The 13208-nt window shown below is 35.8% G+C and overlaps 2 protein-coding genes across 2 annotated transcripts; both read left to right on the forward strand.

The window, feature by feature from the left end:
- Positions 1 to 398: 398 nt before the first annotated feature.
- Positions 399 to 2494, forward strand: CHRC (chromoplast-specific carotenoid-associated protein, chromoplastic-like). Its single transcript, XM_004134736.3, has 3 exons — positions 399 to 961; positions 1619 to 1811; positions 1920 to 2494. The coding sequence occupies exons 1-3, from the start codon at positions 501 to 503 to the stop codon at positions 2232 to 2234; spliced, it is 969 nt and encodes a 322-aa protein (XP_004134784.1). The 5' UTR covers positions 399 to 500; the 3' UTR covers positions 2235 to 2494.
- A 3795-nt stretch (positions 2495 to 6289) lies between these two features.
- Positions 6290 to 11908, forward strand: LOC101203616 (pyrophosphate--fructose 6-phosphate 1-phosphotransferase subunit beta). The gene is made up of 16 exons (XM_004134735.3): positions 6290 to 6612; positions 7004 to 7165; positions 7288 to 7409; positions 7645 to 7698; positions 7790 to 7896; positions 8058 to 8163; positions 8475 to 8538; positions 8995 to 9083; positions 9315 to 9446; positions 9547 to 9717; positions 9812 to 9927; positions 10063 to 10174; positions 10287 to 10371; positions 10909 to 10953; positions 11104 to 11172; positions 11399 to 11908. Exons 1-16 carry the CDS (start codon positions 6420 to 6422, stop codon positions 11473 to 11475), a joined length of 1704 nt encoding a protein of 567 aa, XP_004134783.1. The 5' UTR covers positions 6290 to 6419; the 3' UTR covers positions 11476 to 11908.
- Positions 11909 to 13208: the final 1300 nt, after the last annotated feature.

The following is a 13208-nucleotide window of genomic DNA, read 5'->3' on the forward strand; positions in this document are numbered from 1 at the left end:
GGTTTTATTGGACTTTTAATAGTATCAAACAAATATATGTGTTTAAAAGTTGTATTAAATATTTAGGGTAACCTGTTGCCGTTTTTAGAATAATGTTTCTTCTTAATACACGAAAGCGTATTGTGTATTCATTCATTTGGCGCCTCACATGCTTCGGTTGGCTCGCTTTAGTCTCTGCCTTCTTTGTATTTTGTACTCCCCCTCTTCCTATGCCACGTGTTCTGAGCTTAACAAGCCACGTTGCGTGCCATTGCCAAACAAGTCATTTTAACTTCACAAGGTCCGATTTGACCTCCAAAACAACGACAAGTTTCCGAACAGTCGCGAAGATCAAGGGTATAATCGTCTTTTTGAATTCTATTTCTCTTTATTTAATAGTCTCGTGTGATAGTTTTTTAAAGATTTTTAAAACGTAGCTGCTGTTTAAGTAAATCCCAGTCCTTCAGTTTGTGCTTTTGTGTGTTTTGTTTCTCTGATTTACGGAATTTGGAAATAATTCTATGGCGTTTGTTTCTCAATTCAATCAACTTCCGTGCAAGACTCTCGCACTCAATCCACCACAACCTCAATTGACTTCTAAGCCTTCGGTTTTCCCCATCGCTTCGATTGGGGCTACCGCCAGAGCCGCGGCGGGGAAGTCACTGATCTCAGTTAGGCCTGCGTTCAAGGTCCGTGCGGTGTTAAACGATGACGAGTGGGGGGAGGATAAGGATGAGAAGTATGGAGATGATTCGTCTGTGGCGGTAGCTGAAAAGGAGGAGGAAAAGCCTCTGGAGCCATCCGAGATTTATAAACTGAAGAAGGCGTTGGTGGACTCGTTTTACGGGACCGATCGTGGATTACGAGTGTCCAGAGATACTAGGGCGGAGATTGTCGAGCTGATTACGCAACTGGAATCGAAGAACCCAACCCCTGCTCCTACTGAGGCCCTGACTCTGCTCAACGGCAAGTGGATTCTAGCGTAAGTTCTCCCAATTATACCTAACTTGTTACTAGCAACCTGATTGGTTGGTTGAACTTCTAATTGTGAATTGGGAAAAACATCCCGAATCAATAGAACCTAGTAATTTTTGTTTGGGATGATTGAAAAACTGGAACGAGTTTAATCAAATTCCTTTCCTGCTGACTAATCGTATATCTCCATTTCAAACCTCTTCATGAATTTTTAAATATTGGTGGTAATTTCTTATATATGTTTATCTTGAAGATCATATTTGGGCGTAGTATCGACCTTCCATGTGGCAGTTGTTACTTCAGTATCTTCATGTTGTTGGTTATGAACTAGAATGGTATGCATGAGATTCGATCCCGTGGGCCATTTAGAAGAGGTTTTATCAATCGGATTTTGGACCTGTATATGATTTTGTATCAATTTCTTTGAATATGGTCAGTTGGCCAAACTTGCAAGTTTTGTTATGCTAAATCTTAGTTTTTCATTTAAACCTCTCGATCTCTCTTCATTTTCTTTGAAGAGAATGAAGAGAGTCTCTATACAAATAGCTTTTTTACACCTGATAAACAGGTCCTAATTTTGCATTTCTTTTTATCTGTTCATAGTCTATAACATACTAGAAGATGATTATGATAAGTTTCTTAATATAAATGTTTTTGGATGTAGGTACACAACTTTCGCGGGTCTGTTCCCGTTGTTGTCTAGGAATTTGCCATTGGTCAAAGTGGAGGAAATTTCACAGACAATTGATTCAGAGAACCTCACCGTCCAAAACTCTGTCCAGTTTTCCGGTCCTCTAGCCACCACTTCCATTACTACCAATGCAAAGTTTGAAGTTCGAAGTCCCCTGCGTGTACATGTAAGTCTGAACTGTAGGAAAATTTGGATTTTCTTGTCCGTGGGTGCAATTCCAAATCTGACTTTATAATAAACTAATAGTTCTTTTCACACTCAACTTTCTTTCCAGATCAAATTCGAAGAAGGTGTCATTGGAACTCCCCAGCTGACGGATTCGATAGTGATACCAGATAATGTGGACTTTCTTGGGCAGAAGATTGACTTTACACCATTCAATGGTATCATATCTTCCCTTCAAGACACTGCTTCAAATGTAGCCAAGACGATTTCGAGTCAACCACCAATCAAGTTCTCAATCTCAAACACGAGGGTAGAGTCTTGGTTGCTAACTACTTATCTTGATGAAGATCTTCGAATTTCACGAGGAGATGGTGGTAGCGTGTTCGTACTCCTCAAGGAAGGCAGTTCTTTCTTGTCTCTCTAAACACCCTTACTCTTCTCACTATAAAGGGTTCATAGGAAACTGAATTATTATTCAAGGATGTTTTTAAACGTGTTGTAGTTTCTTATCAAATAGTGAATGATATTGCCTTCTGTTCAAAGGGCCAGCTTCAATTAGCTTCGTCTTCTTTTAAATCATTAGTTACTTGAATTTCTGTTGAGAAAATAAACATTGTTTATCTTTTACCCATACCAAAAGCCAAAAGTTAAACCAAAACGTGTGAAAAGCTTGGTTGGATTGAACTGCAGGTGTAATACAGATATTTTTTTTACAAAAATACTTCTGTTTTACTTTTGTTATTGAAAGTCAAACATAAGGTCTTATTAATTAATATTCATGTGTATGTTGGTTAAGTTCGGCTTGGTTTGGACTTATTTTATGTTAGATGATCATTTCAAAAATTATTGACTTATTTTATGTTAGGGTATCTTTTGAAAAATTATTTAAATTATCGATTGATTTATGATGATGGTTATGACGTTATGAACTTTAAACAATCGAGAAACAAGTATATGAATAGGAGAAATGGTTTTGGAAATATGATTGTGTGGTGTGTCCTCTTTTTTCTTGTTGCACTTTATAGAAGTACGTGTTAGTGGATCTACATTCAACGATTGTTAATTGTTAAATAAACAGATGTAATTGTTGAAAATGGGGTGCTCTCAAGACATTACAAGGCTTTTATTTAGAATTTCGTATGAGAAACTTTTTTCTGGATAGTTATTCAATTTCTTTTAATGATAATAAAGTATACTTTATTTATTTAACCCTAAATCTTCTTTCCTCTCCTATTCAAATATGCCGGTCAAAGTGGACGGTAAACTTTTGAAAGTAAATCTTGTAATCTAACGAACTCCTTCAACTACTAACTCGATATTAGCCTTTTCTTTCTCGTTATTTGTCTTACCATGTACTTTTTTTTTTACTTGATTTCAGTAAATTCCTTTCATAATTTACCATCTGATCATTTCGAGAATGTCAGTAAATGGATCTAAAAAAACTGAAAAGGACACCTTTCATTCCACACGACACATTCTACATGGAGGAAAATATTGTTCTAAAGTCGGTGATTGAGAAAACGGATTCTTCCCAATTAATGAAGCCAAACGGGTAAGATTTTCTACTTATTCAATGAATTATGTAAACCATTCAATTGGGTTTGGATTGTTTTGATGAAGTCACATCGATTTGTTTTGATTTTCTCTGTTTTAACAAGAGAACTATAACAAAGGAGGATTATAATCCACCAATTAAAAAAAGACCAGAGCTTTCCATTTTCCGTTTCCCTATCAGTCGAACTCCAGTTTACTTTTCAATATTCTGTCGTCTCTTGGATTCTTGCTAACTTCTTTCTAGAAATGTAAAGAACAGCAAGACTAAACATGTGAAAAGAATGTTAAAATGTTAAATTTCTCTACCAATGGCGTTTACAAGCTAGAAACAAATTGCTACAAACCTCATGAAATACCTCAAAAATAACACCATGACATTCATCTGAGTTCATGGAGATATAGTAGTTCAAAAGATTACGTAGATCCTTTGGCTCTTCAATTCGATTAGCCAAAATCATTTCCGTCATTGAAACTCTGAAGTCTTCTTTAGGATCGTCAGAGCATTTCTCCATAGCCACCATTACAACAAATTTGGTATCTTCACTCCTCTGTTTCTTTCTTTCTTTACCATTTCTTACCTCTCGTTTTTCCCTTATCATTTGTTCGAGTCTCTCTTGAACCATGGCGTGAGCGATGCTGGAAACTGATGGGAATTTGTCAGAATTGAAACTTTCTGTCTCTTCTGAAGAAGAAAAACTCAACCGGCAATTGCAAGAACATCCACAACACAAGGCTCTGTATGCACTTTGTTCTTGGTGATGGTGTTGGGTTGAGCCTGCTGCTTTCATTCTCACTGCTTTGAAGGGAATTTGGAGGCCAAAAATAATCATTTATGCACAATTGGCAAAGTGGGTCTTGTTTCTTTTTTTGTATTTAGAATGTTTTCAAGTTGTGGTTAATGGAGAGAGAGAACAGAGAGGGAACAGGAATTGGAGGAAAGTAATGATGATGCTTGAGTAGACCTTCAATAATTTCCTTTTGAGGGAATCATGATAAAATGAAAAGCTTCTCATTTTTTTTTCCTGGAGGGTTGATGAACTGTTCAGTGCATCTATGGTGACTGAGTGATGTTGATTTTGCCATGTCCATTAGTTTTCAATTAAAGAATGATTATTGAGATATCCACATTTGTGGCATGGGGAAGATCTTTTGATTAATGATAAAAGGAAGGGATTTTAAAGCTTTTTTTAAAGAAAAGAGATGGGGATAAAGAAGGTTTTGGGTTGGCTTCACATGCATTCTAACTACCGAGCTTCTACTAGAGTACTTGATGAATTATAGCAAAAGAACTTGAGAGTGAAGTACAAAAGTGAGGGCGATTCCCAAGAAATCAACAGGTGGATTTCTGTTGAAAGTTGTACCTTTCTTAAGGCCAAATTGCTTCTTCTTTTAACTATAAAGTTAAATTTCACTGCAAAAAGTATCAACTGCTGGTCTTGGGAGCTTAAGATTTTGAAGTCTAGGCCATATCTCGATAAGATCTATACCTTTTATAGCTTCTTTGAGTATGTATTTGTTGAGAGTTGACTTCAGCAAAACACACCTTGAGCAGTCCAAACAATTAGGAGGTGGCATGGATAAATTTGTCTCTGAAGACAAAAAATAAAATTGTTTGGAATGTGGGAAAAATCGTATACAGCTGGTGGGAATCTCTTTCCATAAATGGTCACGTTTCTTTGAAACTTAATGAAGACATCACGTTTTTGTTATAATTATATCTATCCCTCGGCACTGAAGTGGGACAACATGTCAATATCATTATTCACTACAAATTCTAAGCTACAGTGTTTATTGGTTCTTGGACTTCTTCATGGCTTAGCTCTGGTTTTGGCTTAGTTGTTCGAAATTGCAGGAGGGGAGGGATGATGGCGACAACAGAGGGCTTACCCATACTTGCTGTTTGGTGGAATGAGAGATTATTATTTGTTTAGCTTTGGGTTCAAGTTCAACTATTTTCTTAGACAAAATTGTTTATGAATCTAGATGATTATTACAATGAAATTACTATTAGAGTTATTGTGACTTTTTAAAAATAAGTTTGAAATGTCGTATTTCAAGTCATTACAATAAAGACTATTGAGTTGGTTTGTAAGACTAATGAGTTATTGTGTTTTAAAAAGTGAATTTTCAACTATCAACTCGAACCAAATACCATTTTAAGAGTTTTGTATTAGATCATTCACTGGAACTAGGGTTTTGAAATCAAATAATAAATTTGTTTTCTAGACATCACATTCAAAAAACTTGTTGGAAGATATGATGGGAAAAAGTTTGTTCTGCTAAACTTTTAAGAAGTATTTGAAGACAAAATGTAAAATTGTGGAGTCTAGCATTGTAAAGTTTTCAACTTGTTGGTGATATACAATTAAATTTGTCTTCAACCACAAGCGTAAGCTTTTGGATGAGCTCACTCCAACATCAATTTTTATACCTGAGTTTAAGAGTTTAAGAATATTTCAGCCAAATAACAATTTGATTGTGATGTTTCAGGCTTTCAGCCAAAATAGGAAAAAGAAAAGGAGAAGTGTGAAGTCATGAAGTTCACACTTGATTGACATAAAAATTTAAGGTTTTATTAACTCCATATGAAGCTAAAGAGTTGTTCCCATCTCAGACTTCAGAGGCTCAGAGCTTCACAACTTTATCCAAACATCTCTTCCGAGAAATTTTGCTGGAAGACTTTACATTATGAGAGAAGCTTCCTCCTAACAGACCCAAGCCCATTTAGAATGGGCCAAATATGGGCTTTCCTATACTTAGGCCGAGAAAGCGGGCCTGGAGATGAGATGAAGACCCGCACCAGTAGAAACACAACCCACAGAATCAATCTCGGTACCCTAAAGCAGCCCCAGGTAATTGAACCAATAGCCGAAAGAATCTAACCCGAAAGACTATTTTACCCTCTCTCTACAATGTTTCAATTTGGTATCGGACTGTCTAGTCCGGACAATTCCCTACATTTCTGGAGTTTAACACTAAGTTTTCGAGTATCACACTCTCTCCGTCTCTCGCCCCATCAGTTTCCCTAGTCATCGTTCTTCCTCTTCTATTCACAATGTCAATTTCTTTCATCTCCAATGGCGAAGCTGCCGTCAAATCCAGTTCCCCGCCGCTATCCGGACGGGTCTCCTCAGTCTATAGTGAAGTCCAGTCCAGTCGTATAAACCACAATCTGCCTCTTCCTTCTGTTCTCAGAAGTCCCTTTACAATCGTCGATGGACCCCCTAGCTCTGCCGCTGGCAATCCAGGTACTCTGTTCTACTCTCTACTATCGGGATCTATCTATATGCCACTGTTACTTGATCTTATGATGTTTATTCCTTTCGATCTCTTCAGGAATCTCGTTGTTTGGTTGCTGAATGATGATTTTTTTCTTTTTCACTTTTAGCATTTCTAATGTCTTTTCGTTTTTATTCCCCAAAACGGCAACAAAAATCATGGAAACAGTTGCTTATGCTTTAGAGTTGAAGTTCATTTCTGTCATGTTATGGTGACTGTTTCTGATCTCATAGATCTTACGTGAATTCTAGCGATATAAGTCTTGTGTCTTCTTTCGCAAGTCGATTTGGTGCATGTTTTCGAAAGAAGGATTATAATTTAGGCGTTTAATTGTTTTTGCTCACGCTTTGTTTTATCCAGACGAGATAGCCAAGCTATTTCCTAATCTTTTCGGCCAGCCATCGGCAAAATTGGTGCCAAGCGATTCCAACAAAGGTCAACCGGACAAAAAGTTGAAGATTGGTGTTGTGTTATCTGGAGGCCAGGCCCCCGGAGGACACAATGTGATTTCTGGAATTTTTGGTAATGATTATTTTATATTTACTGAATTAATTTTTAATTCCGATAATTATGTGTTAATAAAATTCCAATTATGTTTCTTTCATTCTTTGTATTTTATTGATTTGAATCCGTGTTGGCAACAGATTACTTGCAGGATCACGCCAAAGGCAGTGTATTATATGGCTTCAGGGGTGGCCCTGCCGGGATTATGAAATGTAAATATCTGGAATTGACTTCAGATTATATTTATCCATACAGAAATCAGGTAAATCTTTTGCAAGCTTCACAACTTTAATGTTTAGATACTTCCAACAATCTTAAACTCTACTAGGTTTCTTTACTCTCATATTTACTTGATCATCATGGGCTATGTCTACTACGTAAAACAACGTGTAAAATGATGCATGGGCATAAGTGATGATGATAATTAGTATAGGGGAAAGTGATTATTTATCTCAAAGTTAATTATTAATATTTACTTGTTTCGGGTTCTTTTTTAGGGTGGGTTTGATATGATATGCAGTGGGAGGGACAAAATTGAAACTCCAGAGCAGGTGAGACCCCTCTCAAGGGCGACACATTATACTGTAGTGACTTGGATATTTCAGGATATATGAACTTAATTGAATGGGTCTAATTTTTCAGTTCAAACAAGCTGAAGAAACAGCAAAAAAGCTTGATTTGGATGGGCTTGTTGTGATTGGTGGAGATGATTCCAATACAAATGCCTGTCTTCTTGCTGAAAACTTCAGGTGTGTAAGAAGATAATGCATTGGAAATTTGGAGGTGTGACTCCTTAAAACAATATTGATGGACTGCTGATTCAACAAAGTTTCCCTTTCCATATCATGTTTTACAGCTTTAGTTGTTCCTATTATGTGTTTTGTGAAATAATATCTCTTCTTATGATCAGAGGTAAAAATTTGAAGACCCGAGTAATTGGTTGCCCAAAAACAATTGATGGAGATCTAAAATGCAAAGAGGTGCCCACAAGTTTTGGATTTGATACAGCTTGCAGGGTAACTAAACCATTTCTCTCACTGAATATTTTTAACATGGGGCCAATAATCCGTTTGATGTAAAACTGTATTGTCCTATGATTGGTCTAAAACTGCTTTCGAGTTTTATTCTCATTGTGGTAGTAGATATTAAAAGTCTTATAACACATTTCATTGACAATGTGCTTTCGTACTGAACTAAAGCTATTTATATTTGATATTACTTTCACAGAGAAGAAAGCTGTCGTCTGGGTACATTTTTTACTATGTAGGGTTGTCATCACATTTTTCTGATGCTACAACTAAAGAAGTTTGTGTTTCTTATTTGGCAGATATATGCAGAAATGATTGGTAATGTCATGATAGATGCTAGATCAACTGGAAAATACTATCATTGTAAGTATGATATATTCAAGTTTCTATATTGTTGTCATTCATCATGCCATCAGGTTATACCACCAAGGAAAACAATTTTGTTATTGTTTGAAACAGTGGTTGATTCCATGGTTATAATTCCATGATATCACCCACCTCCACCTGATTCTGAAATTTGATACTAGTTTTTATATTTCTCCGTTGACTCCAAAACAGTGAGATAGTCATCGATCTTCACTAACTGGATTTATGTTCATTCCTTTTTCCTTGGTTTTTTAATCCATACAGTCTACAAAGTGCAAGTTTTTGTTTATCATCTGTTAAACTGTCTAATGCCTAAGAGGCAGCTTTCGGTTGTCATACTAGTAGTACACATTTCTTAGCAAGTGCTGACATGCTGTAGCATGTGTTTGGATCATTTATTTGTTTTTCACTCTGTGGTGTTTAACGTAAGGTATTTTTATATGCAAACTGCAGTTGTCCGGCTTATGGGGCGTGCTGCTTCACACATCACTCTAGAGTGTGCTTTGCAGACTCATCCAAATATTACTATTATTGGGGAAGAGGTACGATCAAATTTTGGGAAAGGGAACAAGATGATTTATTAATTTTGGTATCTTCACATTCTCTTTTCGCTCATTGTAAATGTTTCTAAATGATCAGCTTTTGAGATCTTTTATATATGGAACCTTTTAGGAAGTTTTATGATTGATAGGGAATCGTTTGTCGATGGTTATAATTTTTGTTGCATGTACAGTCTACACTGTACTTAACTACAAGGAGTTATTTTGTTGTAGGTTTATGCTCAAAAGCAAACACTGAAAAGTGTTACAGATTACATAGTAGATGTAGTCTGCAAACGTGCTGAACTTGGTTATAACTATGGTGTTATACTTATTCCTGAAGGTCTGATTGACTTCATCCCAGAGGTAATTTTTACTGCTCATTAAATTAGTAATGACTGTCTTCCTATCCTCATTCTTAGCGTGTGCTTAATGAAACCATATGCTGTTCTTGAATACCTTCCAGGTACAACAACTTATCGCAGAGCTAAATGAAATTCTGGCCCATGATGTAGTTGATGATGAAGGATTGTGGAAAAAGAAACTCACTAGTCAGTCTCTTGAACTTTTTGAGTTTTTACCTCAAGCAATCCAAGAACAATTGATGCTTGAAAGAGATCCTCACGGAAATGTTCAGGTAGATGTTTTATTTTGCTGTTTTGTCAGGATCCTCATGTGTTAGTGTCTCACGGTTAGATTAGATCAAACACTTTTCTTCTTTTCTTGTTTAGGTTGCTAGAATAGAAACAGAGAAAATGCTTATTCAGATGGTTGAAACTGAGTTGGAGAAGAGAAAGAGCGAAGGTGCATACAAAGGCCAGTTTAAAGGCCAATCTCACTTTTTTGGGTAAAAATTCTCCTCTTTACTTGAAAATTTTCATTCTCTTTCTCTTTCATTCTTCTTCTGTTGGAGTCCCTCAGCAATGTCTCGAAGGAAAAATAAAATATTACACTAACCCCAATCGATAATATTAACTTTCAGTTACGAAGGGAGGTGTGGTCTACCGACCAATTTCGATTCCACATACTGCTATGCATTGGGTTATGGTGCTGGAGCTCTCCTGCAGAGTGGAAAAACTGGACTAATATCATCTGTCTGTCCTGTTCTCTGCTTATACTTCAAACAAATATTTTCTTCTTTGTATTTCTTTGTTTGTTTCCGCAATAAGTTGGTAAGTCTTTCTGCATATTCCATGTATTTGCCAGGTGGGGAACTTAGCTGCTCCTGTTGAAGAATGGACTGTTGGTGGGACTGCATTGACTTCATTAATGGACGTCGAGAGAAGACATGGTACACTACAACTTGCTACTCTGTGATCTCTCTCATGCATGGTCTTAGTTTCGCTGTCTTTTTGTGGCCTCTTTTCTCTCTCCTCTACATGCTTCCCGAAATGGATGTTCATTTCCGTAAACAATGTGGTTGACAACCTTTCTGTAGAAATAATTGTGGAACTTACAGAATATTTCATGTTCATCGAAGGTTGTAGAATTGTCCCTTTCTTGCAATTTATTTATGAGATATGTTACCAAATGTATACCAGTGAACATACATTTTGCAGGTCAAACAGAAACAAAATACTTTTAGGTAGGAATGATTTGCTAGGCATAAATCTGAAACTTGAAATGATAAGGGTATAATTGCTTCTGCAGCTTTCAACTTAAATAACAGTAATGATACAAAAGTTCCTATTTAAATAGTATTAACCTGTTTTTCTAGGGTTAGTGGCCTGGCTTTTTCTTAAGGTTCTTGAATCTTAGTTTAAATATATTTTGAATGATGTGGTTTTCATGTAGTTGTATTGTTACTGAATTTGTATTTTTGTGACAGGCAAGTTCAAGCCTGTGATTAAGAAGGCAATGGTCGAGCTTGATGGTATGGCTGTGAAAGAAAGCATTGTTTTCGTTGTGTAATAATACTGTTAGAATAGTGTCATCCTATTGTCATAAGGATCAATCACTTTCATGAACTTATCTACAACTGGAAAAAAAACAAAGCAATAATGTTCGATTTATGAATTATCAGGGGCACCTTTCAAGAAGTTTGCGTCATTGAGGGATGATTGGGCATTCAACAACCGATACATTAGTCCTGGTTAGCAAATATTCATTCTATCTTTTTTCGTTGCTTGTCCGCCCTTATCAAACAAGTATAATCTCCTTCTTGTCATGTTCCTATTAGTGCCTGGTTACCACTCAATTTCCTTTTCCCTCTGCATTTGCTAATATTTAAATTGTGGATGTTGAAAGGAAAAAAATAAGCATGTCATTAATATGCTTTAAAAGAAGAAAACAATTTAATCATGACATCGAAATTGCAGGTCCTATTCAATTCGTGGGTCCTGCATCAAATGCTGTTAATCATACTCTCCTCCTTGAACTTGGAGTCGAAGCTTAAGTTTAACTCCGAGCTGTAGTTTTGATTCAAATTTTATTTCATGAGGAAGCTTTTCTGCTCGTGTGATGGCATTTTTTTATGTGGGAAGAACAGTTATTATATCTTCAACCTGAGGAGACACCGGCGATTATGTATTGTCTCGTAATCATAGATAACCATGGAGATGGTAACTTCAGCTTAATTAGCATTTACTCAGTGGTGTGTAAGGCGTTGATTAAAATTGCCGAAGTTTTTGTGGAATAATATCAGTTCCTGTTAGTTTGATGGGAACTCACATTCTGATGACCGTTACGAAATTTTGAAAGATAAGGTTGTTGTCCATTGATGAATAACCAAAAGTTAAAATGTACTGAATAATCCAACTACTACTGCACACCAATTGAAATTATGATAATCGTCAAACATTTTGAATGAAATGATTTGATTGATGAAATTTGGTGTTAAGCTTTCAAATATAGCAAAAGATTGTAACTATGTAGAAATATGGCGAAACCTAACCAATTTTCTTTAGTAATTAACTTCTGTACCACCTGAAATGTTATTTTAGTACATAAATTTGAAATGTTGAAATGGTTCTAAGCTACATACTGCAGAAGGCAGAGGAGATTTCTTTGAAACGTTGAAATGATACCTAATCTACACAACTTTTTTGGTCACTGTGAGGATTGATTCTGATAAAAAAGGTAAAAAGAAAGCATTGAACCAAGAGATTGGACCAAACTGCCTGAACACAACCCTTAAACTTGAAAACCCCCAGTTTCTGATTTGAATCAGAAGTAATAGGGAACTGTTTTCATTAGCATCTTAATATTTTTGAACTTATGATTTGAATTGAGACTCTCTAAAGTCTAAAGTCTGTCCATTTCCATTGATTCAGTCTGTGCTCATAAAGGGTCCACATCCATCCCTTTAGCTTAGCTACTGCTGCAAAAGGGTTTAAATCCAAAAGCACAGATTTTTCTTTTAGCCTTTTCTGCCTTTTCTTTTCTTTTCCTTTTATAAACCCAAAAAGCTAACCAAAAGAGATAGGGAAGAAAAAAAGAACTTAAACAAATGTTTGGTATTTGCTTTTGCCATGTTTCCAGTTTGTAACTACTCTTTACTTTTAAGCAAACCCCAAAAGTAAAAGCACTTTATTGCATATATTATTTTCCTCTTCACATTGTATTAGTCGCTGTACGGCTTGTTTTTCTCTCTTTTCAGGCTGTGTAAAATCCAAAAACATATCTGAATCACATGTTTTTGTTCATTTCACAATTTTAATCTTTCCACTTAATGAGAATTTAATCGAGTGTTTCACTCCCATTTTGGCATCATGTAACCATTCCTTTAATTACACAGCAACTCCCCAGATTCATCATTGACCCATTCAACAGAAGAAACCCATTTCTACAAACAAAATATTATGAAAATAGGTAAGTTTCATTCGACCCAATTGATACCACTTTTGTTTCGAGAAATTTGAGGACCCCTACATGTCCAAAAAACGAACAAGAGAAGAAAAGAATGGAGAAACAATAATTGAAAATGGACCCGAATATAGAAATTGCAGAGACGAAATTGTAGTTAATCATTGAGCAATAAAAGAAGTCATGTAGGGAAGAAATGGAATATGCAAATTAAAATAAGTAGAAACTCTAAAGTTAGAGACTTCATATGACATAATTTTCTAAATCTTAAAGTTAAAATAGTAAATAATAAAAATACAAATACAACTCATTTTGAAAGAGTAA

This window comes from Cucumis sativus, chromosome 6 (assembly GCF_000004075.3).
Source record: "Cucumis sativus cultivar 9930 chromosome 6, Cucumber_9930_V3, whole genome shotgun sequence".
In the NCBI taxonomy this organism is placed as follows: domain Eukaryota; kingdom Viridiplantae; phylum Streptophyta; class Magnoliopsida; order Cucurbitales; family Cucurbitaceae; genus Cucumis; species Cucumis sativus.

Bases quoted from the DNA above. Each gene is read 5' to 3' on its own strand.
- CHRC (XM_004134736.3), top strand. From the start codon at position 501: ATGGCGTTTGTTTCTCAATTCAATCAACTTCCGTGCAAGACTCTCGCA. The intron at 962-1,618 runs GTAAGTTCTCCC...TTTTGGATGTAG, and splicing joins AACGGCAAGTGGATTCTAGC to GTACACAACTTTCGCGGGTC. The intron at 1,812-1,919 runs GTAAGTCTGAAC...CTTTCTTTCCAG, and splicing joins GAAGTCCCCTGCGTGTACAT to ATCAAATTCGAAGAAGGTGT.
- LOC101203616 (XM_004134735.3), top strand. From the start codon at position 6,420: ATGTCAATTTCTTTCATCTCCAATGGCGAAGCTGCCGTCAAATCCAGT. The intron at 9,447-9,546 runs GTAATTTTTACT...AATACCTTCCAG, and splicing joins TGATTGACTTCATCCCAGAG to GTACAACAACTTATCGCAGA. The intron at 10,954-11,103 runs GTATGGCTGTGA...ATGAATTATCAG, and splicing joins GGCAATGGTCGAGCTTGATG to GGGCACCTTTCAAGAAGTTT.